This window comes from Mobula hypostoma, chromosome X1 (genome assembly GCF_963921235.1).
Source record: "Mobula hypostoma chromosome X1, sMobHyp1.1, whole genome shotgun sequence".
Classification (NCBI taxonomy): domain Eukaryota; kingdom Metazoa; phylum Chordata; class Chondrichthyes; order Myliobatiformes; family Myliobatidae; genus Mobula; species Mobula hypostoma.
In genome coordinates this window covers 58,327,643-58,353,692 of record NC_086128.1, presented here as the reverse complement: position 1 = coordinate 58,353,692, position 26,050 = coordinate 58,327,643, and the positions used below count along the sequence as shown (strand labels likewise).

General features: G+C 44.8%; 1 protein-coding gene across 1 annotated transcript in view; it reads left to right on the top strand.

The window, feature by feature from the left end:
- Positions 1-23,425, top strand: part of npepps (aminopeptidase puromycin sensitive) — a 301,618-nt gene extending 278,193 nt beyond the window's left edge. Inside the window, exons 22-23 of the mRNA XM_063038059.1 lie at positions 2,789-2,836; positions 22,562-23,425. Of these exons, the coding sequence (XP_062894129.1) occupies positions 2,789-2,836; positions 22,562-22,714 (201 nt within the window). The 3' untranslated portion in view covers positions 22,715-23,425. The remainder of the gene's footprint in view (positions 1-2,788; positions 2,837-22,561) is intronic.
- Positions 23,426-26,050: the final 2,625 nt, after the last annotated feature.

The window sequence follows — 26,050 nt, the reverse complement described above, 5'->3', positions numbered from 1 at the left end:
GAGGGCAATCATCTTCCAGTGACCATGATTGTTCTTGGCAAATTTTTCTACAGAAATGTTTTGCCATTGCCCTCTTCTGGTCAGTGTCTTTACAAGACAGGTGACCCCAACCATTATCAATACTCTTCAGAGATTGTCTGCCTGGTGCCAGTGGTTGCATAACCAGGACTTGTGATCTGCACCGGCTGCTCATACGACCATCCACCACCTGCTCCCATGGCTTTCCCTGACCCTGATCGGGGAAGGGAGGGGGGTGCTAAGCAGGTGCTACACCTTGCCCAAGGGTGACCTGCAGGCTAGCAGAGGGAAGGAGTGTCTTACACCTACTTTGGTAGAGAGATGTCTCCACCCAACCAAGACCAATACTTGTGTGGAAAACCACTTCCAAAATTTTGAGAAGTAAAATCTCATATTCCATTACAATAGCAAGAGAGCAGTGTACTGTGAGAAGTCCTAGATAACAAGACATTCTGCCATCCCTAAGTGCTGGAGGCCACGTCATATGGTGAAGGCCAATGGGGAAGGTTGTAAATGCCAACAAAAAGTATTGATTTTATGTGTGGGGAAGCTGATGAGGTCAGAGTAACGGTTGCAATGGGCATCACACTCGGAGTTGGCTTGATTCTAGCCTGGAGGTACATGAGAGTGGGAGTGACTGGGACCTTGCCAACACCTTCAAATCCTGGCAACTCGTGTGAATGTGTGGTATTACTGTCAGTCAGGGGTTCCCAAGCTGTGGTCCACAGACCCCTCAATTAATGGTAGGGGTCCATGGCACAAAAAAAGTTGGGAACCTCTATTTTAGATGTAGTTGGCAGCTCTGAAATATGTGAATGCTGAACAAGTAGTCAGTGTTATGTAGCTGTGGAGCCAGTGGGAGTCATGATAAGGTAAAGCTGGGTGTTATCACCTTATAGATGGAAGCTAACTCATCCTTACTGAGAATGTAGCGCCAGTTGATGGTTGGAAAAGGGGCTTGTTTTGTCCTGGTGTTTTTGTTGTGGTCGACCATAAGACAAAGGAACAGAATTAAGCCATTCGGCCCATCAAGTCTACTCCACCTGTTACTCTGCTGAACGTTATGAGCATGCTATGTCCCACCCTGTCTCTTGTAATAATACTATTCCCTTTTCTCAGTTTCTTCATCTTCCCCCACATCTTCCCAGGAAGAGGCTTTCCTTTCCAGGACGTCAGCGATGTCCTCCTCTAAAGAATGAGGTTTCCCTCCCTCCATTGACGCTGCCCTCATCTGCGTCTCCATTTCCCAGAATTCAAACAGTTCTTCCAAGTGAGGCAACACTTCACCTGTGAATCTGTAGGATCATCTATTGCTTTCATTGCTTTTGATGCAGCCTCCTCTACATTGGTGAAATCGGAATTAAAATAGGGCACCGATTTGTCGAGCACTTCTGCTCCGTCTACAAAAAGCGGAATTTCCCAATGGCCGACCATGTTAACTCCTATCCCCATTCCCGTTTCAACATCTTGGTCCATGGCAGCCTCTTCTGCCACGATGAGGCCACTCTCAGGATGAAGGAACAACACCTCGTATTTTGTCTAGGTGGCCTCCAACCTGATGGCATGAACGTCAATTTCTCCTTCCAGTGTTTTTTTCTTTTCCCCTCCCCCTTCCTGCTTCTATTCCCCACACTGACCTCCTACCTCTTCTCCTCACTTACCAACAAGACATAGGAGCAGAATGAGGCTATTTGGCCCATCAAGTGTGCTCCACCATTCCATCATGGCTGATTTATTATCCCTCTCAACCCCATTCTCCTGCCTTCTCCCCATAACCTTTCACGCCCTGACTAATCAAGAATCTATCAACCTCCGCCTTAAATAAACCCAATGACCTGGCCTCCACAGCCACCTGTGGCAACAAATTCCACATCTTTTCCCTTCCTTTCCAGTTCTGATGAAGTTCTCTGTCTGAAACACCAGCTGTTGATTGATTTCCATTAATGCTGCCTGACCTGCTGAGTTCCTCCAGCATTTTGTGTGTTTTGCTATGTTGGCGCCAAAATGTGTGGCAACACTTGCGGGCTGCACCCAGCACAGTCCTTGGGTTGTGTTGGTTGTTAAGCGCAAATGACGCTTTTCACTGCTTCGATGTACATGTGATAGATAAATCTGAATAAGGCAGAGCCATGGGGAGGTCAGGAAATTTATAACCCACTGTTAATGGAAAGAATATATCCCATTGAATTTGTGCTACCACTGTGTTGTCAGGAAGTCCAGTTGGCTTGATGATGTCCTTTATGGAAGGAGGTGTAAGGTCCTTCGAAGCTAGTCTGTATGTAGCTCTGGGCACAGAGCTGACTTTTACCCATATCCTTTGAAGTAGTCCAGCAAACCTCTTGATAGAATGGCCATGAAGATATGGGCACAATGAAATAAACAGGAAACTCCTACCTACGATTGGATTTCCTGGTGAGCTTCTGGGTGTTCTGATTTCCTACCACATTCCAAAGACATACAAGTTTGTAGGTTAAATGATCATATGGATGTAATTGGGCCGCACAGGCTCGTTGGGCTGGAAGGACCTGTTACTGTTCTGTATCTCTAAATAAATGAGTAGAAAGTGGGCAAGTGAGTAGATGCTCAATCAAAAGAGGATTACAAAAGCTGCATCTAAATTGTTAGGTTTTAAGAATAGTATGTGATATTCCAAAACTGAAAGTTTATTAACCTGAAGGCTATTTCTGATTTGCGTACTGAGTAGCATTTTGTGGGCAGGAAAATGTTGAAGTTCACTTACTAATCACTCTTTTTACCTTCTGCATTTCAGCTAACGGTGGAAGGTTTTACCGGTGATAAGATGGCAGCTGATGTCAAGGTAAAAAAGGAATTCTCAATTATTTGCATTCATTATAAGGTTTTGTTTCAGCTATAACATTTATTCTATCCCAAACTGGTTAATGTTTGCCATTTTGACACCAAGTTGCCCACTGGTTGCAACTTTGCTGACATAAGAAGTCATTTTTTTTAGGCTAGGAAGGAGAAAGTGGAGGATTTAGGAAGGAAAATTGGCCCCACGATCTTCTGAACCTTCAGCTTTCTGGTTCAAAACCAAAATACTGCAGATGCAGGAAATCTGAATTTTGAGTGAAAAAGTTTTGAGTCCTATTAAAGGGTCTCAGCCCAAAACGTCGGCTCTTTATTGCTCTCCATAGATGCTGCCTGACGTGCTAACTTTCTCCAGCATTTTGTGTGTCTTGCTTTGAGTGGAAATGGTAGAAATGCCAATTAAAAGCCCATCTTTGTGTTTTAAAAAAACACACTTGAGAGAAGGCAGGATCTGCTGAAAGGTTATTGACCAGCATCTATGGAGAGGAATAAACAGTCGATGTTTCAGATCTTGGCCCAATACCTTGACTGTTTATTGATTTCCGTAGATGCTTCCTGACCTGCTGAGTTCCTCCAGCATTTTGTGTGTGTTTTTCTAGAATTAGAGGATCTTAGAGTTTTCCAAGATGTGTAAATGATGTGAGAGTTGGTGGGGGGGGGGGCGGGGGGAGAAGAGTCCTTAAAGTTGTCAGTATTTGAGTTGGGGAGGGGAAAGGTATTTTCAAGGAATACTTATGTACCTGCTGGTTGTTGCCTCATGTCCATGTGGCTTGTTGATCATTGCAGGAGGTCTCCCATGTGGAAACCTTGGGTTTGAAAAAAAGGCCACAAAAATTACATATAATGAAAAACGTGGGTTATGAAGTCATTCCCTGGAGCATTGGAGAATGAGGGGAGGTTTGACAGAGGTCCAATACTGTGCAAAAGTCTTAGCCACATGTATATAGATCGGGTGCCTGAGACTTTTGCACAGTACTGTGGTGATTTTATGTATTACACTGTACTGCTGCAGCAAATAAAACACAAATTTCATGGCATGTGAGTGATGATAAACCTGATTCTGATATGGGTTTCTAGAGAGGGAAGGGGGACAGGGAGAGGGGAATCATGGTTGGGGAAAAGGAGAGGGGAGGGGGAGGGAGGGGGAAGCACCAGAGAGACATTCTGTAATGATCAATAATCCAATTGTTTGGAATCAAATGACCTTGCCTGGTGTCTCAGGGCTGGGTGTGTCTGCACCTGCACCACCCCACCCCTGCACTCCTTCTGTATCACCTGTTCCACACCCTCATCATTCCCACCATCCTTTGCTCCCACTAGATTTACAAGTTCACTCAACACACCACGTTGACCAATATAGTCCTGTGAAAAAGTCTTAGGCACATATATATAGCTAGGGTGCCCAAGACTTTTGTACAGTACTGCATACAAAATTTTGAGGGGTATAGCTAGAGCAAATGCGAGCAGACTTTTTTCACTGAGGTTGGGTGAGACTTGAACTAGAGGTCATAGGTTTAGGGTGAAAGGTGAAATATTTTAAGGGGCTCATAAGGAGGAACTACACTCAGAGGCCGGTGTGAGTGTGAAATGAGCTGCTAGCGAAGTGATGGCTACAGGTTTACTTGCAGTATTTAAGAGAAGTTTGGGTAAGCACATGGATGGGAGGAGTATAGAACACTGTGGTCCAGGTGCAGGTCAATGGGACTAGGCAGAATACGGTTTGGCATGGACTAGATGGGCCTGTTTCTGTGCTGTGGTGCTCTATGGCTCTGACAATCTGTGAGGATTGCCTCTGTGGTTAAAAAGACATAGGTGCTGTTTAGGGAGAGCAGATGAACCCTCGTATCTAAAGCTTCTAAAGCCTGCATTTGCTGCACCTTCATAATCCCATGTAGATGACAATCCAGATTCTTGTTCTCTTGCCACTTGTGAAAGGGGGCTTGAAACTGTAGTGATTTTGTGTAATCGTCTCAGAAGAGAATTAATGGCCTAAACTAAAGGGGAATTATTGAGTTTGCTAAGTGATTAATGATTCCATCAATAGCTTATTGATTTTTCTCCAGAGTTTCCCCAGAGGCACTTTGCATAAGATATTTCACTACTATAAACTGTTCATGGAGGATCATCATTGGTGTAAAATCTACGCAGTTCCTTTAGGGCTTTGTTTCCTATGATTTGTAAGCACGCAGTGCTGAGTTCTTCTGTAAGCTTATGTGCGTATGTGAGTGAGCCTGCAAAGTAAACCATCTCAACTTCATTTTGCCTGTTTTTATAATTCAGACTTAGTACAGATAAGACCATTCCCTGTCAGACGGAACTGACACATTGAGTGTACCAACATGAACATTCTTGCCATTCCCCATCTCATACCTTATAGCTGGGCAACAAAATGTAATCTCCTTCTGCTCTCCCACACCTCACCCTTTCACATAACCTTCGACCGCAGAAACAGAATTATCATCCATTTTAGCTTCTCACTCAGGTTTCAACTTGGCTATTTCATGCCTCATTCATCAATCTCTTACTTGGCTCTCCTCTTATAGAGTCATAGAGCACAGCACAGATACAGGCCCTTTAGCCCACCTAGTCCACGTTGATCTTATTAATCTGCCTAGCCCCATTGACCTGCACCTGGACCATAGCCCTCCCTGCCCCTCCCATCCATACACCTATCCAAACTTCTCTTAAACATTGAAATCAAAATCGCATGCACCACTTGCACTGGCATCTTGTTCCACACTCCCGCCGCCCTCTGAGTGAAGCAGTTTCCCCTCATGGTCCCCTTAAACATTCATTCATCATTAGGAATTTCTTTAGTCATTTGGTGGTGAATTGGTGTAATTCTTTACCAAAGGTGGCTGTGGAAGCCAAGATATCGGGTATATTTAAAGTGGTGTTTTATAGGTTCTTGATTAGTAAGGGTGTCAAAGGTTATGGGGAGAAGGCAGGAGAATGAGGTTGAGAGGGATAATAAATCAGCCATGATGGAATGGGGAGGAGACTGGCATAGGACAGTCGGGAGCCTCTTATCCGATTATGGTTGGCTCTGAAGGAGCTATTTCACTTTGTCCTACACTCAGTCTCTCTCCATGAGTCTGAAAATTAGTTTTCATCAAATACGTGCCCAGTACACCCCCTTTCTTTCGGGAAGGTATTCTACTCAGTAATCAGCAATGCTTTTTCTAATAATTTAGAGTCATAAGACATAGGAGCAGAATTAGGCCATCTGGCCCATTGAGTCTGCTCCACCATTCAATCATGGCTGATCCTTTTTTCCCCTCCTCAGCCCCACTACCTGGCCTTCTACCCGTAACCTTTGATACAGTGTCCAATCAAGAACTTATCAAGCTCTGCCTTAAATACACCCAACGACCTGGCCTCCACAGCTGCCTGTGGTAACAAATTCCACAGATTCACCACCATCTGAAGAAATTTCTCCGCATCTCTGTTTTAAATGGACACCCCTCTATCCTGAGGCTGTGCGCTCTTGTCCTAGACTCCCCCACCATGGGAAACATCCTTTCCACATCTACTCTGTCTAGGCCTTTCAACATTCGAAATGTTTCAATGAGATCTCCCCTCATCCTTCTAAATTCCTGCGAATACAGATCCAGCACTATCAAACATTCCTCAAATGATAACCCTTTCATTCCCAGAATCATCTTTGTGAAACTCCTGAACCCTCTCCAATGCCAGTACATCTTTTTTTTAAATGAGGAGCCCAGAACTTTTCACAAAACTCAAGGTGAGACCTCACCAATGCCTTGTAAAGCCATCATATCCCTGCTCTCGTATTCTAGACCTCTTGAAATGAATATTAACATTGCATTTGTCTTCCTCACCACTGACTCTACCTGCAAGTTAACCTTTAGGGTGTTCTGCACAAGGATTCCCAAGTCACTTTGCATCTCAGATTTTTGGTATACCCCCCATTTAGAAAATAGTCCGCACATTTACTACTTCTACCAAAGTGCATGACCATGCATTTTCCAACTTAGTATTTCATTTGCCACTTTCTTGCCCATTCTCCTAATCTGTCTAAGTCTTTCTGCAGCTTACCTGTTTCCTCAACACTACCTGCCCCTCCACCAATCTTTGTATTATCTGCAAACTTGGCAACAAAGCCATCTATTCCATCATCTAAATCATTGATGTACAATTAAAAAGAAGCAGTCCCAACACCAACCCCTGCAGAACACCACTAGTCACTGACAGTCAACCAGAAAAAGATCCTTTTATTCCCATTCACTGCCTCCTACCAATCAGCCAATACTTTAACCCGCCAGTAACTTTCCTGTAATACCACGGGCTCTTAACTTGGTAAGCAGCCTCGTGTGGCACCTTGTCAAAGGCCTTCTGAAAGTCCAAATATACAACATCCACTTTATCTATCCTACTTATTTTATAGTTAAAGTCTGTCCCGAGCCTTGGGGCCCATGAGGCCAGTGCTTATGCCGGCTTCTGTGGCGTGAAGTGACTGAGAGTACGAGACTCCCCCCCCCGGATAGGACGCCAGTGTATCATGAGGTTAACCCCCAGCATTTGCCGGTACCCATTTTCAGCTGGGTGGACTGGAACAGTGTGTGGTTAAGTGCCTTGCTCAAAGACACAACACGCTGACTTGGCCACGACTCGAACCCACAACCTTCAGATTGTGAGACCAACTCCCTAACCACTTGGCCACGTGCCACATCCTACTTATAATCTTATCAAAAAAAAATCCCAATAGGTTAGTCAGGCAAGAATTTCCCTTAAGGAAACCATGCTGACTTTGTCCTATCTTGTCCTGTGTCACTAAGTATTCTATAACCTCATCCTCAACAATTGACTCCAACATTTTCCCAACCACTAAGGTCAGGCTAACTGATCTATAATTTCCTTTCTGCCGCCTTCCTCCTTTCTTAAAGTGTGGATTCACGTTTGCTATTTTCCAGTCCTCTGGTAATATGCCAGAGTCCAATGATTTTTGAAAGATCATTACTAATTCCTCCACAATCTCTACAGCTACCTCTTTCAGAACTCTAGGATGCAGTTAGTCTGGTGACTTGTGTACCCTCAGCTTTTTGAGCACCTTCTCTCTTGTAATAGTAACTGCACTCACTTGTCTTCCCTCACACCTTTCAACATCTGGCACACTGATAGTGTCTTCCACAGTGAAGGCTGATGCAATACACTTATTTAGTTCATCTGCCATCTCCTTATCCCCCATTATTATTTCTCCAGCCTCATTTTCTAGTGGTCCTCTATCCGTTCTCATCTCTCTTTTATATTTTACATAATTGAAAAAGCTTTTTCTATCCACTCTGATATTATTTGCTAGCTTGCTTTCATATTTCATCTTTTCTCTCCTAATGATTCTTATAGTTACTCTCTGTGGGGTTTTAAAGGCTTCCTGATCCTCTGTCTTCCCACTAGTTTTTGCTTTGTTGTATGTCCTCTCTTGCTTTTACATTAGCTTTGACTTCTCTTGTCAGCCACGGTTGTACTGTTTTGCCATTTAAGTATTTCTTTGTTTTTGGAATACATCTATCATGCACCACCTTCATTTTTCCCAGAAACTCTCACCATTGCTGCTCTGCTGTCACCCTGCCAGCATTTTCTTCCAATTTACTTTGCCCAATTCCTCTCTTGTACCACTGTAATTTCCTTTACTCCACTAAAATACTGCTTTAACAGACTTTACTTTCTCCCTATCAAATTTCAAGTTGAACTCAATCATATTCTGATCACTGCCTCTTAATCAACTGGTTCTTTTACCTTAAGCTCCTTAATCACCTCTGGTTCATTACATAACACCCAATCCAGTATAGCTAATCCCCTAGTAGGCTCAACGATAAACTTCCCTAAAAAGCCATCTCATAGGCATTCAACAAATTCACTCTCTTGAGATCAATTAGCAACCTGATTTTCCCAATTAACCTGCATGTTGAACTCTCACAGGGCTATCATGACATTGCCCTTTTGACACGCCTTTTCCATTTCCCTTTGTAATCTGTGGTCCACATCCCAGCCACTGTCATCAGGGTCCTTTTACCCTTGCAGTTTCTTAACTCAACCCACAAGGATTCAATATCTTCCAATCGTAGAGCGCAACAGCATAGAACCAGGCTCCTCGGCCCATCTGGTTTGAGCTGAATACGCCTAGCTGCATTGACCTGCACCCAGACCATAGCCCTCCATACCTTTCCAATCCATGTACTTATCTAAACTTCACTTGCATGTTAAAATTAAACCTACATTCACCAGTTCCGCACTCTCACCACCCTCTACAGAAGTTGCCCCTTAAACATTTCACCTTTCACCCTTCACCCATGACCTCCATCTATACCACTTATAATTTTGTATACTTCTATCAAATCAAAAATGTAGTACTTCACTTTTAACTGGCTCAATTGTAAGCTTCTCTTGGATATTGCTTCAGCAGCTAGCAACTGAAGTATTTAAAAAATAAGGTTTGAGAGCACATGAGGTTACACTGATGGTTCAGCATCTTTCTGCTGGAATCTGGGCTGAGTTTCCACTGATTGAAATTCTGACTGCAGCGTTAACAGATGGTCATGAATATTGCAAATGAAATGACAGGATGTGTAATTTCTTTATTATTGTATTTAAATGGAATATATATTGTATTTAATAGTCATGGGGGATTTTGATATGCAGGTAGATTAAGAAAATCAGTAAACATGAGGAATTGTGCAGATGCTGGAAATTCAAGCAAAGTTCCTTCAGATACATAAAGTGCAAAAGAGAGGCAAGAGTGGATATTGGACTGCTGGAAAATGAAGCTGGAGAGGTAGAGATGAAGGACAAGGAAATGGTGGACAAACTGAATAAGTATTTTTTTATCAGTCTTCACTGTGGAAGACACTAGCAGGATGGTGGAAGTTCCGGGTGTCAGGAGTCATGAAGTGTGTGAAGTTACCATTACCAGGGAAAAGGTTGGGAAACTGAAAGGCCTGAAGGTAGATGAGTCATCTGGACCAGATGGTGTACACACCAGGGTTCTGAAAGAGGTAGCTGAAGAGATTGTGGAGGCATTAGTAACGATCTTTCAAGAATTACTAGATCCTGGAATGGTTCCGGAAGACTGAAAAATTGCAAATGTTACTCCACTCTTCAAGAAGGGGGAGAGGCAGAAGAAAGGAAAGTGTAGGCCAGTTAGTCTGACCTCAGTGGTTGGGAAGATGCTGGGGTCATGTTAAGGATGTGGTTTCAGAATACTTGGAGGCACGTGATAAAATAGGCCATAGTCAGCATAGTTTCCTCAAGGGAAAATCTTGCCTGACAAATTTGTTGGCATTTTTTTGAAGAAATAGCAAGTAAGATAAACAAAAGGAGAATCGGTTGATGTTGTGTACTTGGCTTTTCAGAAGGTCTTTGACAAGCTGCCACACATGAGGCTGTTTAACAAGCAACGAGCCCATGGTATTACAGGAAAGATGCTAGCATGGATAAAGCAGTGGCTGATTGGCAGGAGGCAAAGGATGGGAATAAAGGGAGCCTTTTCTGGTTGGCTGCCAACGACGAGTGGTGTTCCACAGGGGTCTGTGCTGGGACTGATTCTTCTTCCATTATATGTTAATGATTTGGATGATGGAACTGATGGCTTTGTTGCAAAGTTTGCAGGTGGTAAAAAGATAGTTGAAGGGGCAGGTAGTTTTAAGTTGAGAGGCTTACAGAAGGACTTAGATTAAGAGAATGGGCAAAGTGGGAAATGGAATACAGTATTGGGAAATGTATAGTCCATGCACTTTGGTATAAGAAATGAAAGTGTAGACTATGTTCTTAATGGAGAGAAAATACAAAAAAAACTGATGCGCAAAGGGACTTGGGAGTGCTTATGCAGCAAGATTTCCTAAAGGTTAATTTGCAGATTGAGTCTGGGGTGAGAAAGGCAAATGCAATGTTAGCATTCATTTCAAGAGGACTGGAATATAAAAGCAAGGATGTAATGTTGAGATTTTATAAAGCACTGGTGAGGCCTCACTTGGAGTATTGTGAGCAGGTTTGGGCCCCATAATCTTTGAAAAGATGTGCTGAAATTAGAGAGGGTTCAAAGGAAGTTCACAAAATGATTCCAGGTTTGAATGGCTTGTCATATGAAAAGGGTTTAATGGCTCTGGGCCTGTATTCATGAGAATTCAGAAGAATGGGGGGTGACCTCATTGAAACCTATCAAATGATAGAAGATTTTGATAGAATGAATGTGGAGATGATATTTCCTACGGTGGGAGAGTCTAGGACCAGAGGAGACAACCTTACAATAGAGGGGCGTCCTTTTAGACTGGAGATGAGGAGGAATTTTTTTAGCCAGAGAGTGGTGAATCTGTGGAATACTTTGCCATAGGTAGCTGTGGAGGCCAAGTCTTTATGTATATTTAAGGCAGAGGTTAATAGATTCTTAATTGGTCAGGGCATGAAGGGATACGGGGAGAAAGCAGGAGATTGGGGCTGAGAGAGAAATTGGATCAGCCATGATGAAAGGGTGGAGCAGACTCAGTGGGCCAAATGGCCTAATTCTGCTCCTAATCTCTTGTGGTCTTGTATATTATTTACATTAATGAATTGTAAAGTTCAGTTCCACTAAATTTAACTTAATAAAATAATTTTTGAAGATAACAAATAGGACCTGAGCCTCATCACATTCAAGCAAAAATTTGGCTCCACTCACAAAATGCTGGAGGAACTCAGCAGGTCAGGCAGCATTTTTGGAGAGGAATAAAGAGTCGACGTTTTGGGTTGAGAACCTTCATTGGGGCAGGAAAAGAGGAGGTGAGGGGGGAACCCAGAATAAGAAGATGGGAGGAAGGGAAGGAGTGCAAGCTGGCAGGTGGGTGGGTGGGAGAGGGGAGAATGAAGTAAGAAGCTGGGAGGAGATGGGTGGAAAAGATAAAGGGATGAAGAAAAAGGAAACTGAAAGGAGAGTGGGTCCACACATTACTGTGTACTGCCAGAGGCGTGGTGATGTTGAGTCATCTTCGTGAACCACTCCAAACTATGTGGCAGGATTTGAAGTCAGAGTATGAAGAGAAATCAAAAATGGCTGTGAAATAACGCCAACCATGAGAACGCAAAGCTCAAAGCCACAGAACAGCAAGTCGCACTCTTTTTTCATTACTTGCCAGTGAGGGTGGGATGGAGTCAGGGAGTAGGGTGTACTTTTTATACAGGTCACTTTATCCTGCATAATGCCAGGATGCTTGAATGTTATTGGAGCTGCACTTATGAGGGCTTAGAACATAGAACCGTACAGCACAGTACAGGCCCTTCAGCCCGCAATGCACCTATTCCAAGATAAATCTAACCCTTTCCTCCCACATAGCCCTCCATTTCTCTTTCATCCATGTGCCTATCTGAGACTCTCTTAAATGTCCCTAATCTATCTGACTTTCCACCAATCACCTTAAAATTATGCCTCCTTGTATTAGCCATTTCCACCCTGGGAAGCAAGTCTCTGGCTGTCCACTTGATCTGTACCTCTTGTCAAGTGTAAGAAAACAAACTGATTTGATTTGTATTGTATGTCTGTAATACATTGAAAGTTGTTTGTTATCTGAATGGTGCTGGCTGTCCACTTGATCTTTGCATCTTTTCATCTTGTACACCTCTATCAAGTCACCTGTCATCCTCCTTCGCTCCAAAGAGCCTCAGTCTACTCTCCTAAAACATGTTCTCTAATCTGCACAGCATCCTGGTAAATCTCCACATCCTTCCTCTAAAGAGGCGACCAGAACTGAATACAATGCTCCATGTGAGGTCTAGGCAAAGTTTTATAAAGCAGCAACATTACGTTATGACTAATGAAGGCCAACACACCCATATGCCTCAACCACCCTATCAACATATTCAGCAACTTTGAGGGATCTATGGACATGGACACAAAAATCTCTCTGTTCCTCCACACTGCTAAAAATTCTGCTATTAACCCTGTATTCTGCCTTCAAGTTCAATCTCCCAAAATATATCATTCCACACTTTCCTGGAGTGAACTCTATCTGCAACTTCTTAGCCCAGCCCTGAATCCTGTCACTGTCCCACTGTAACCTACGACAACATACTTTACTGTCCACAACACCACTAACCTTTGTGTCCAGCCATCACACTTCTGGCTTTCAACATAAAGTTAGTGGGAATACTTTGGGGAATTAGAGTCACCGCAGAATATCCAGTCCCTGTCCTCTCTATGAATGTGCCGTTTAACATCCTGGTCAGTATTGAAGATTCAGCAACACCGCAGTGTTGCCTATTTGGAGCAGTTTGAGTTTGTGGGTATGATGCATCAGGCTGTTGCTTTGATTAACTTGTTGGACTGACTTTCCTGGATCACTGTTGGATGTGCCTTTTGTCATTTCTGAATCTGGTGCCTGGGTTGATGCTGGCTGCTTTGTTTATTCCCACACTTCATCAGAATGGCTTCTGTGTAGCTGATGGAAGATTGGTTCCTTAAGGATGTCACGGGTGGGGGGTGGGTGGTAGTGGGGATAAGTTCCCACTACCTATTAAATGCTCCCAATGACGTGTGTCTCAATTAGCCTCTGACAACCAAGTCAAGCTCCTGGCCTTCACGTGTGGTTTAGCTACTAAGCTCAGCAGAACTGTTTCTACTGACAAGAGAAGGGGCTATTGACACCTTAAGACCAGTTGCTTTGAGCAGATGGGGCACTTCAGCCGTGGTTGGCAGCTCATCTAGGAGAAGGAATACTCTGATCAGAAACCTCTGCTGCCTTGCGGCTGTACCCACTCATGGGAAAGGTTTTGGTAGTAAACCCCCGAGGGGAAAAATCCAGAGCTGGAGTCCCTAAGGCAGTCCTACGTTGAGTTCAACACTGACTGGCAACTCCTGCGATACCGCTGGTGACAAACTGTATCGGTCTCTGCCGTTCCTTTGGGTTCATCAGCTGTGTGGAGAGGAGAAGCCTGGTGCATGGGCAACAGTTTGCTCTCCATATAGTACTGCCCTGGCTTGTGTATACAACATCCATAGTCAACTACAACCAGCGGAGGACCTCGAACAGATGGAAATTTGAGAGAAATGGGCAATTTGTCAACTTCCGCTCTGATGTCTCTCACCTTAGTTTAGAAAGTGATGGTGTGAAGTGAACACATTGCAACAACATTTGTAAAGTTGTAAAGAAGTAATCTGAGGCTCTGGAAGAAAAAACTTGTAACTGATCTGCCACTGAGCAAGTTTAAAGAACTTTGAACTGAAAAAATGGCAAACCTTGCTCCAGGAGGTTAAGGTGTAATCGAGATAGTCATTTCACTGAGGAGCTATTGCGCTATGGGAAGTGCCTCTGCCAGAGCTACTACGGTTAGCGCAATGCTATTACAGCTCAGTGTCGGAGTTCAATCCTGGCATCCTCTGTAGGAATTGACGTCTTCCCTGCGGAATAAGTGAGTTTTCTCCGGATGCTCCCGTTTCCTCCCGCAGTTCAACAATTTACCAGTTAGTAGGTTAACTGGTCATTGTAAATTGTCCTGTGATTAGGCCTAGGGTTAATCAGTGGGCTGCTGGGTGGCACGGCTCGAAGGGCCGGGAAGACCTGTTGAACACTGTATCTGTAAATAAAATAAATAAAAACTCGGTTGTTAAATCATATCAGGATCTGATGAAGGGTGAGCAATATCCACATCCACTCTCACCCAACACAGTCTGCTGGAGGAACCAAGCAGGTCGAGCAGTACCTGAAAAAATGGGAATAAGCAGGACCTTTTCAGAGTGGCAGGCAGTGACAAGTGGGGTTCCGCAAGGCTCACTGCTGCGACCCCAGTTGTTTACGATATATATTAATGATTTAGACGAGGGAATTAAATGCAGCATCTCCAAGTTTGCGGATGACACGAAGCTGGGCGGCAGTGTTAGCTGTGAGGAGGATGCTAAGAGGATGCAGGGTGACTTGGATAGGTTAGATGAGTGGGCAAATTCATGGCAGATGCAATTTAATGTGGATAAATGTGAGGTTATCCACTTTGGTGGCAGGAACAGGAAAACAGATTATCATCTGAATGGTGGCCGATTAGGAAAAGGGGAGGTGCAGCGAGACCTGGGTGTCATTATACACCAGTCATTGAAAGTGGGCATGCAGGTACAGCAGGCGGTGAAAAAGGCAAATGGTATGCTGGCAGTCAACGCAAGAGAATTCGAGTACAGGAGCAGGGAGGTACTACTGCAGTTGTACAAGGCCTTGGTGAGACCACACCTGGAGTATTGTGTGCAGTTTTGGTCCCCTAATCTGAGGAAAGACATTCTTGCCATAGAGGGAGTACAAAGAAGGTTCACCAGATTGATTCCTGGGATGGCAGGACTTTCATATGATGAAAGACTGGATCGACTAGGCTTATACTCGCTGGAATTTAGAAGATTGAGGGGGGATCTTATTGAAACGTATACAATTCTAAAGGGATTGGACAGGCTAGATGCAGGAAGATTGTTCCTGATGTTGGGGAAGTCCAGAATGAGGGGTCACAGTTTAAGGATAAAGGGGAAGCCTTTTAGGACCGAGATGAGGAAAAACTTCTTCACACTGAGAGTGGTGAATCTGTGGAATTCTCTGCCACAGGAAACAGTTGAGGCCAGTTCATTGGCTATATTTAAGAGGGAGTTAGATATGGCCCTTGTGGCTAAAGGGATCAGGGGGTATGGAGAGAAGGCAGGTACAGGGTTCTGAGTTGGATGATCAGCAATGATCATTCTGAATGGCGGTGCAGGCTCGAAGTGCCAAATGGCCTACTCCTGCACCTATTTTCTATGTTTACCTGTGGGAGGAATGGAATTATTGGTGTTTTGGGTTGGACCTGAAACATCAACAATTCCTTTCCCTCCACAGATGCTGATCGACACACTGAGTTCCTCCAACAGATTGTTTGTTGCTCCAGATTCCAGCATCTCCAGTCCCAGCTCACAATGTTGTGCCGAACCAACTAAAATCTGAATCAAAAATAAGGCCAAAATCTAATCCACCCCCCTACCTACACAATGTCTATATCCTTCCATCTTCCTCACATTCATATGCCTATCTAAACATCTCTAATATATTTTCCTCTACCACCATACCAGACAGCACATTCCAGGCATCCACCACTCTCTGAGTAAAAGACTTACCCCTCACATCCCCCTTGAACCCACCCCCCTCACCTTCAATGCATGCCCTCTGGTATTAGACATTTCTACCCTGGGAAATGGATACTCTCCGTTCACTCTGTCTGTGCCTCTCATAATCTTATAACCCTCTTATCAGGTCTCCCCTCGGCCTCCATCGCTCCAGAGCAAACAACCCCAGCTTTAACCAGCCCCTCATGACAGCGCATGCCCTCTAAACCAGGCAGCATCCTGGTAAATCTCTTCTGCACCTTCTTCAAAGCCTCAACATCCTTCCTACAGTGGGGCAACCAGAAATGTATGCAATATTCCAGATGTGGCCTAACTAGAGCTGTATAAAGTTGCAACATAACCTCCTGACTTTTCAACTCAATGCCTCGACTAATAAAAGCAAACATTCCATAAGCCGCCTTAACCACCCTGTCGACCTGTCACTCTCATGAGGCTATAAACTTGGACCCCAGAATCTCTCTGCTCAGCAACACTGTTAAGGACCTTTCCCTGAACAGTGTACTGTCTCTTTGCATTTGCCCTATTGAGGTGCAACACCTCACGTTTATCTGGGTTAAACTCCATCTGCCATTTCTCTTCCGATATCTAAACCAGTTTCTATCTTTAACTGATCTATATCGTGCTGTATTCTTTGCCAGTCTTCTACACTATCCACAACTCTGCCAGTCATGGTATCATCTGCAAACTTACTAACCTACCCATTTACATTTTCATCTAGGTCATTTATATACATCACAAACAGCAGAGATCCCAGCACAGATCCCTGCAGAACTCCACAAATTACAGACCTCCAGTATATAACCATATAACAATTACAGCACGGAAACAGGCCATCTCGGTCCTTCTAGTCTGTGCCGAACGCTACTCTCACCTAGTCCCACTGACCTGCACTCAGCCCATAACCCTCCATTCCTTTCCTGTCCATATATCTATCCAATTTAACTTTAAGCGACAACATCGAACCTGCCTCAACCACTTCTGCTGGAAGCTCGTTCCACACAGCTACCACTCTCTGAGTAAAGAAGTTCCCCCTCATGTTACCCCTAAACTTTTGTCCTTTAACTCTCAACTCGTGTCCTCTTGTTTGAACCTCTCCCACTCTCAGTTTGAATAAGTCCCTTCAACCACTATCCTCTGTCTTCTACGCACAAGCCAGTTCTGAGTCCAAACAGCCAATTCGCCGTGGATCCCATGCACATTAATCTTCTGGATTAGCCTCCCATGAGGGACTTTGTCACAAACTTTCCTAAAATCCATGTAGACAACATCCACTGCTCTACCTTCATCAATCTCTCTCGTCAGCTTGTCAAAAAACTCAATCAAGTTGATGAGACATGACTTGCCCTGCACAAAGCCATGCTGTCTTTCCCTAGTTAGGCCATGGGTTCCCAAATGCTCATATATCCTATCTAAGAATCTTCTCCAGCAATTTCCCTACAACTGACGTGAGACTCGCCAGTCTGTAGTTTCCAGGATTTTTCCTTGTTCCCATTTAAGTAGGTCCAATATTAGCCACTCACCAGTCCTCCGGACCCCCGCTTGTGCTTAGACATGAGGATACTGTTCAAGACCCCAGCAATCTCATCTCCTGCCTCCCTCAATAACCTGGGGTAAATCCCATCAGGCCCTAGGGATTTCTCCACCTTAGTACTCATTAGGAGACCCAACACTTCCTCCTCCATATCCTTTTCCTTGGTAAATATTGAAGCAAAGTAATCATTAAATACCTCACTCACATTCTCTGCATCCAACTGAATCCTTGAGTGGTGCCACCCTCTCCCTGGTTATCCCCTTGCTCTTGATGTATGTATAGACTGCCTTGGGGTTCACCTCAATTCTACTTGCCAAGGACTTCTCATGGCCCCTCCTGGTTTTCCTCCTTCCCTTCAGTTCTTTTCTGACTTCTTTACACTCCTCATGTGCTTTGTTTGATCCTAAATTCTGAAGCTTTACATACTTTTCCTTTTTCTTCTTGACTAAATTCATTACCTTTCTGGACACCCATGGTTTTCTAATCTTTCCATCCCCACCTTTCCTTCTAACAGGAACATACCTTTCCTATACTCTGTGCAATTGATCTTTAAACACCCTCCACATATCTAATGTAGACTTGCCTGACAAAAAAGTGTTCCCAATGAACTCTTAGTTCCTGCCTAATGCCTTCATAATTTCCCCTAGTCCGATTTAAGACTCTCTTGCAAGGACCATGCCTACCCTTATTTATAGCTACCCTGAAAGTTAAGGAATTGTGGTCGCTGTTCCCTAACTGCTCACCCGGTGAACTGGCCAGGCTCATTACCCAACACCAGGTCCAGTACAGCCCCTCCTCTCGATAGACAATCCAAATATTGACTTAAGAAACCCTCCTGGATACACTTAACAATTCCTGCCCCATCTCAACCCCTTGCACTAAGAAGGTCCCAGTTTATATCAGGGAAGTTAAAATCCCCCATGACAATAACACTATTATTTTCACACATTTCATTAATCTTATTGCATATCTATTCAATGTCCCAGTGGTCATTGAGCAATCTGTAGTAGAATCCCATCAGTGTGATTGTACCCTTCCTATTCGAGAGTTCCGCCCAAATGGACTCAGTGTCTGACCCCTCCATTCGGTCCTCCCTGAGTGTAGCTGTGATATGGTCCCTGATTAGTACAACTCCTCTTCTGCCCCCCGCCCCTGGACTTTTTACCTCCTCCTCTATCTTTTCTAAAACTTCAAAAACCTGGTACATTAATCACCCATTCCTACCCCTCTCTCAACCAAGTCTCTGTAATGGCCACAGCATCGTAGTCCCACGCTTTTGTGTGTCTGTTCTTGCCCACTGCTGTGAAAGCATACACAAACTACCTTGTTTCCGTAAGATGCCTTGTATTTGATGTTCAAATTTCAAAAGTTCAAAGTAAATTTATTATCAAAGTACATATATGTCACCATATACAACCCTGAGATTTATTTTCTTGTGGGCATACTCAGTAAATCTATAGAATAATAACCATAACAGAATCAATGAAAGACTGCTCAACTATGGTGTTCAACCAGAGTGCAGAAGACAACAAAATGTGAAAATAGAAAAAAAATATTTTTTTAAAAAGCAATAAATATCAAAAACGTAAGGTGAAGAGTCCATAGATTGTGGGAACATTTGAATGATGGGGGAGGTGAAGTTATCCGTTCTGGTTCAGGAACCTGATGGTTGAGGGGGTAATAACTGTCCCTGAACCTGGTGGTGTGGGACCCGAGGCTCCTGTACCTCCTTCCTGATGGTTGAGGGGTAATAATTGTTCCTGAACCTGGTGGTGTGGGTCCTGAGGCTCCTTTACCTCCTTCCTGATGGTTGAGGGGTAATAATTGTTCCTGAACCTGGTGGTGTGGGACCCGAGGCTCCTGTACCTCCTTCCTGATGGTTGAGGGGTAATAATTGTTCCTGAACCTGGTGGTGTGGGTCCTGAGGTTCCTGTACCTCCTTCCTGATGGTTGAGGGGTAATAACTGTCCCTGAACCTGGTGGTGTGGGTCCTGAGGCTCCTTTACCTCCTTCCTGATGGTTGAGGGGTAATAATTGTTCCTGAACCTGGTGGTGTGGGACCCGAGGCTCCTGTACCTCCTTCCTGATGGTTGAGGGGTAATAATTGTTCCTGAACCTGGTGGTGTGAGTCCTGAGGCTCCTGTATCTCATTCCTGATGGTTGAGGGGTAATAACTGTTCCTGAACCTGATGGTGTGGGTCCTGAGGCTCCTGTACCTCCTTCCTGATGGTTGAGGGTAATAACTGTTCCTGAACCTGGTGGTGTGGGTCCTGAGGCTCCTGTATCTCATTCCTGATGGCTGAGGGGTAATAACTGTTCCTGAACCTGGTGGTGTGGGTCCTGAGGCTCCTGTACCTCCTTCCTGATGGGTGAGGGGTAATAACTGTCCCTGAACCTGGTGGTGTGGGTCCTGAGGCTCCTGTACCTCCTTCCTGATGGTTGAGGGGTAATAATTGTTCCTGAACCTGGTGGTGTGGGACCCGAGGCTCCTGTACCTCCTTCCTGATGGTTGAGGGGTAATAATTGTTCCTGAACCTGGTGGTGTGAGTCCTGAGGCTCCTGTATCTCATTCCTGATGGTTGAGGGGTAATAACTGTTCCTGAACCTGGTGGTGTGGGTCCTGAGGCTCCTGTACCTCCTTCCTGATGGTTGAGGGTAATAACTGTTCCTGAACCTGGTGGTGTGGGTCCTGAGGCTCCTGTATCTCATTCCTGATGGCTGAGGGGTAATAACTGTTCCTGAACCTGGTGGTGTGGGTCCTGAGGCTCCTGTATCTCATTCCTGATGGCTGAGGGGTAATAACTGTTCCTGAACCTGGTGGTGTGGATCCTGAGGCTCCTGTACCTCCTTCCTGATGGGTGAGGGGTAATAACTGTCCCTGAACCTGGTGGTGTGGGTCCTGAGGCTCCTGTACCTCCTTCCTGATGGTTGAGGGGTAATAATTGTTCCTGAACCTGGTGGTGTGGGACCCGAGGCTCCTGTACCTCCTTCCTGATGGTTGAGGGGTAATAATTGTTCCTGAACCTGGTGGTGTGAGTCCTGAGGCTCCTGTATCTCATTCCTGATGGTTGAGGGGTAATAATTGTTCCTGAACCAGGTGGTGTGGGACCCGAGGCTCCTGTACCTCCTTCCTGATGGTTGAGGGGTAATAATTGTTCCTGAACCTGGTGGTGTGAGTCCTGAGGCTCCTGTATCTCATTCCTGATGGTTGAGGGGTAATAAAAGTTCCTGAACCTGGTGGTGTGGGTCCTGAGGCTCCTGTACCTCCTTCCTGATGGTTGAGGGTAATAACTGTTCCTGAACCTGGTGGTGTGGGTCCTGAGGCTCCTGTATCTCATTCCTGATGGCTGAGGGGTAATAACTGTTCCTGAACCTGGTGGTGTGGGTCCTGAGGCTCCTGTACCTCCTTCCTGATGGGTGAGGTGTAATAACTGTCCCTGAACCTGGTGGTGTGGGTCCTGAGGCTCCTGTACCTCCTTCCTGATGGTTGAGGGGTAATAATTGTTCCTGAACCTGGTGGTGTGGGACCCGAGGCTCCTGTACCTCCTTCCTGATGGTTGAGGGGTAATAATTGTTCCTGAACCTGGTGGTGTGAGTCCTGAGGCTCCTGTATCTCATTCCTGATGGTTGAGGGGTAATAACTGTTCCTGAACCTGGTGGTGTAGGTCCTGAGGCTCCTGTACCTCCTTCCTGATGGTTGAGGGTAATAACTGTTCCTGAACCTGGTGGTGTGGGTCCTGAGGCTCCTGTATCTCATTCCTGATGGCTGAGGGGTAATAACTGTTCCTGAACCTGGTGGTGTGGGTCCTGAGGCTCCTGTACCTCCTTCCTGATGGGTGAGGGGTAATAACTGTCCCTGAACCTGGTGGTGTGGGTCCTGAGGCTCCTGTACCTCCTTCCTGATGGTTGAGGGGGTAATAACTGTCCCTGAACCTGGTGGTGTGGGTCCTGAGGCTCCTGTACCTCCTTCCTGATGGTTGAGGGGTAATAATTGTTCCTGAACCTGGTGGTGTGAGTCCTGAGGCTCCTGTATCTCATTCCTGATGGTTGAGGGGTAATAACTGTTCCTGAACCTGGTGGTGTGGGTCCTGAGGCTCCTGTACCTCCTTCCTGATGGTTGAGGGGTAATAATTGTTCCTGAACCTGGTGGTGTGAGTCCTGAGGCTCCTGTATCTCATTCCTGATGGTTGAGGGGTAATAACTGTTCCTGAACCTGGTGGTGTGGGTCCTGAGGCTCCTGTACCTCCTTCCTGATGGTTGAGGGTAATAACTGTTCCTGAACCTGGTGGTGTGGGTCCTGAGGCTCCTGTATCTCATTCCTGATGGCTGAGGGGTAATAACTGTTCCTGAACCTGGTGGTGTGGGTCCTGAGGCTCCTGTACCTCCTTCCTGATGGGTGAGGGGTAATAACTGTCCCTGAACCTGGTGGTGTGGGTCCTGAGGCTCCTGTACCTCCTTCCTGATGGTTGAGGGGGTAATAACTGTCCCTGAACCTGGTGGTGTGGGTCCTGAGGCTCCTGTACCTCCTTCCTGATGGTTGAGGGGTAATAATTGTTCCTGAACCTGGTGGTGTGAGTCCTGAGGCTCCTGTATCTCATTCCTGATGGTTGAGGGGTAATAACTGTTCCTGAACCTGGTGGTGTGGGTCCTGAGGCTCCTGTACCTCCTTCCTGATGGTTGAGGGTAATAACTGTTCCTGAACCTGGTGGTGTGGGTCCTGAGGCTCCTGTATCTCATTCCTGATGGCTGAGGGGTAATAACTGTTCCTGAACCTGGTGGTGTGGGTCCTGAGGCTCCTGTACCTCCTTCCTGATGGGTGAGGGGTAATAACTGTCCCTGAACCTGGTGGTGTGGGTCCTGAGGCTCCTGTACCTCCTTCCTGATGGTTGAGGGGGTAATAACTGTCCCTGAACCTGGCAGTGTAAGTCCTGAGTTCCTGTGCCTTCACCCTGTGATGTGATATTCAGGTTTGTCAATGAGTCGTGCCACTTTCAGCAGGTCTTTACCTTGCCTCAGTAATGGTGTTTCTGCTTCAGCTGCCCAATGGTTTGTCTACCTCTCTTCACTTTCAGAGCTTCTTCGAGACGCACCCCGCTCCAGCAGCGGAGCGGACCATCCAGCAGTCCTGTGAGAACATCCTGCTGAACGGAGCCTGGCTGAAACGTGACGCCGAAGCCATCCAGCAGTTCCTCCTGCAGCGCAAAGCGGCGCACCTGACGGTCTGAGTGGAGGAACCGCTGCCCCCACCTGAGCCGCCGTCGTCCCACTGCCTTGCCACAGGGAGGGGAGTTTGAAAGTATATTTCATGGCTGTCACAGTGGCTGGAAATGAATGTAGTTTATACCTCATTTTTAAGAGAGAAAATAAACCTATTGGCACTTGAAATGTGTTATCATGTGTGCGGACAGTGGCATGGTATTATAATGTTGGATTGGTGACAACTTTGAACACTGAAGCAAGACTGCTGGTTATATTGTGGTAATGTGATTACTTCCATCCTCTCTGGCCAAGGCAAGCTAATTCTTATTTAATTATTTCTAGGCCTCAGTTTAATCGTTGATGTCCTTCATTAAAGAGGAATAACAGCCACGTCGAATTAAAAAAATAGGATATATAAATAAAAACCATTGTATTAGATGAGCTTTCATTTCAAAATAACGTGGGTTAGGGAGCATTATGAGAATAGAATGCATGAATCTGTGGTGTGTTTTCCCAGGCCGTTTTGACTGTTAATTTGCCATTTAGCACAGAGATTGTTTTAAAAGAAATTATATAACTTTAATACTTGAACAAGTTGATGTGAGTTAAAGCCCCTTTTGCCTGGGAACACTGCTTAAGAGTAGCAACAATACGGGGTCCTGATTCCTCTGCTTTACATATAACCGTTCTGAAAGCCTTAAAACTGGTACAAACTGGCGTGTAATTGGGAGGGGAGGGGCGGGAGGGATGCAGGCAAACAACTTTGTCAATGGTAGAATTAACTTGCAAGTGAGAGAGCCGTGTTGTACTAATCCTGCAAAATACATTAAAGCATTCGGAGGGATGGGTGGTACCTGATTTTAACAAAAAAAAAATCTGATGTTTAACGTGGCTTTGGTTTGCTTGGAGAAGGTCATCAAACTAATTGTCAAACTGCTTCCCTGAAATATTCGTTGTGCTTTTTGTTTTAAGATACAGTTGGTGTTAATAAAAAACAAAATTGTCAAAGTGAATAGTGTCTTTATTTTTTTTAAGTTCAAGTTTATTGTCATGTGTACTGGCAAACGAAACAACGTACCTTCGGACCATGTGCACAACTCCCCCACAATACAAAGTAATATTAACCACAAATAGAGTAACAAATAGTAAAGTATATTCCAGTAGATTAACATTTAGTATAAGGTGCATTTACAACATAAATTACAAAGTAAACAGTATGAAGCTACGGGCTACGTGATGAGATCTGGGTGGTGATAGGAAGGTCAGTAATTTCGCATCCTGGGGGAAGATGCTGTTTCCCAGCCTAATGTTTCTTGTCCTGATGCTACAGTACCTCCTGCCTGAGGGTAGGGGGTCAAAGAGATTGTTGGACAGATGGAAGAGATGCTTGATCATTCTAAGGGCCCTGCATACGCAGCACACTTGATAAATATCCCGCATGGATAGATGGGTGCCATGGTAGTGTAGTAGCGAGAGCAACACTGTTACAGCTCGGGACTTCAGAGTTCAGCGCCGGCGTCATCTGTAAGGAGTCTCTGTACGTCCTCCCCATGGAGTACTTGGGTTTTCTTCAGGTGCTCCAGTTTCCTCCCACAGTCCAAACATGTACTGGGTAGGTGAATTGGTCATTGCAAATTGTCCTGTGATTAGGCTAGGGTTAAATCGGGAGTTGCTGGGCAGTGCACTTTGAAGGGCCTTTACTATATTGTATCATAATAAATAATGAGACCCCGATGATCCTCTCAGCAGTCTTCTCAGTCTGTTGCAGGGACTTGTGGTCAGATGCCTTGCAATTCCCTTACCAGACAGTGATGCTACCTGTATGTGATGTGTGTGCTTTTTCTTCTGAATGATGGATTATCAGCTTTATGGTTGCTTGAGTGCTGTCCACAGTTTCATCAGTGATGTGCTGACCATTGCAGGTTCATGTGCCACCTGGAGACCAGGGCAATAATGTCCAGGATGCTCTCTCCTCTGGTCTTGAAGGAGTGTTGGGCAAACCAGCTTTTGGATCAATACAAACGTAAAAATGTTATTCAGAAGACATGCCAGTTGATAGGTTAATGGGCCACTGTAAATTGCCCCTCGTGTCTAGGACCAGAAGGGCCTGTATTTGCTGAAGTGTAGAAGAATGAGGAGGGATTTGATTGAAACCTATCAAATATCGAAAGGCCTAGATAGAGTGAATATAAAGAGGATATTCCCTATAGTGGGGCAGTCTCGGACCAGAGAGCACAACCTCAGAATAGAAGGATGTCCCTTTAGAACAGATGAGGAGAAATTTCTTCAGCCAGAGGGTAATGAATCTCTGGAATTCATTGCCACATGCAGCTGTGTAGATGAAGTCATTGAATATATTTAAAGCAGAGGTTGATTAGTGAGGGTGTCAAAGGTTACAGGAAGAAGGCAGAAGAATGGGGTAGAGAAGGATAATAGATCAGTCATGATCCAATGGCAGAGCAGACTTGTCTAATCCAGTACGAATGGTCTAATTCTCCTATGTCTTATGGTGTGTAGGTGAGTGGCAGAATCTGGGGGAGTTCATGAGAATGTGGGCATATTTATATAAAAGGGATCAATGGGTAGTTGTTGGTTGGCACAAATTTAGTGGGCTGAATAGTCTGTCTCTATGCGCTAATGACCTGAGGTTTACATTTGGGATGAAGGTGACAACAGATTTAAAAAATGCCACATCAGCTGTTGATCAGGGTACCCAGGTCCCAGGTTGTTTTTTTTTGAAGATGCCAGACTGATGAAAGCCATGAGGGTATGTTTGAAATTCCATTTCAAAGGTTCAGGTCCGAATCAGCTTTATTATCACATACAATACTGTGCAAAAGTCTTGGGCACACATAGTGCCTATAAAAAATATTCACCCCCTTGGAAGTTTTCATGTTTTATTGTTTTACAACATTGAATCACAGTGGATTTAATTTGGCTATTTCGACACAGCAACAGAAAACTTTCAACAGGGTAAGTACTTTTTGTAGGCACTGTGCATCGAAACCGACAGTGAAATACGTCGTTTGTGTTAACAACCAACACATCCTAAGGTGGTGCTGGGGGCAGCACGCAAGTGTCTCCACACAGTCCGGCGCCAACATTGCGTGCCCACAGCGTTCAGCAGAGCAACACTGAACACAACAGGTAACCAAACAACATCAGCAAATCAAAGTTCAAAGTAAATTTATTACACTGGACAACAAATTTCTTCAAAAGTGTTGCTTCCTCAGAATTGTTTTTATTTATGATAGACCGCTTGAAGCCGAACACAAATATAATTTCAGACTATTTGTACTGTATCATGTAGGAATTTGGAGAAACAAGAAATGAACTTTTATTGAATATAATATGATTAATTT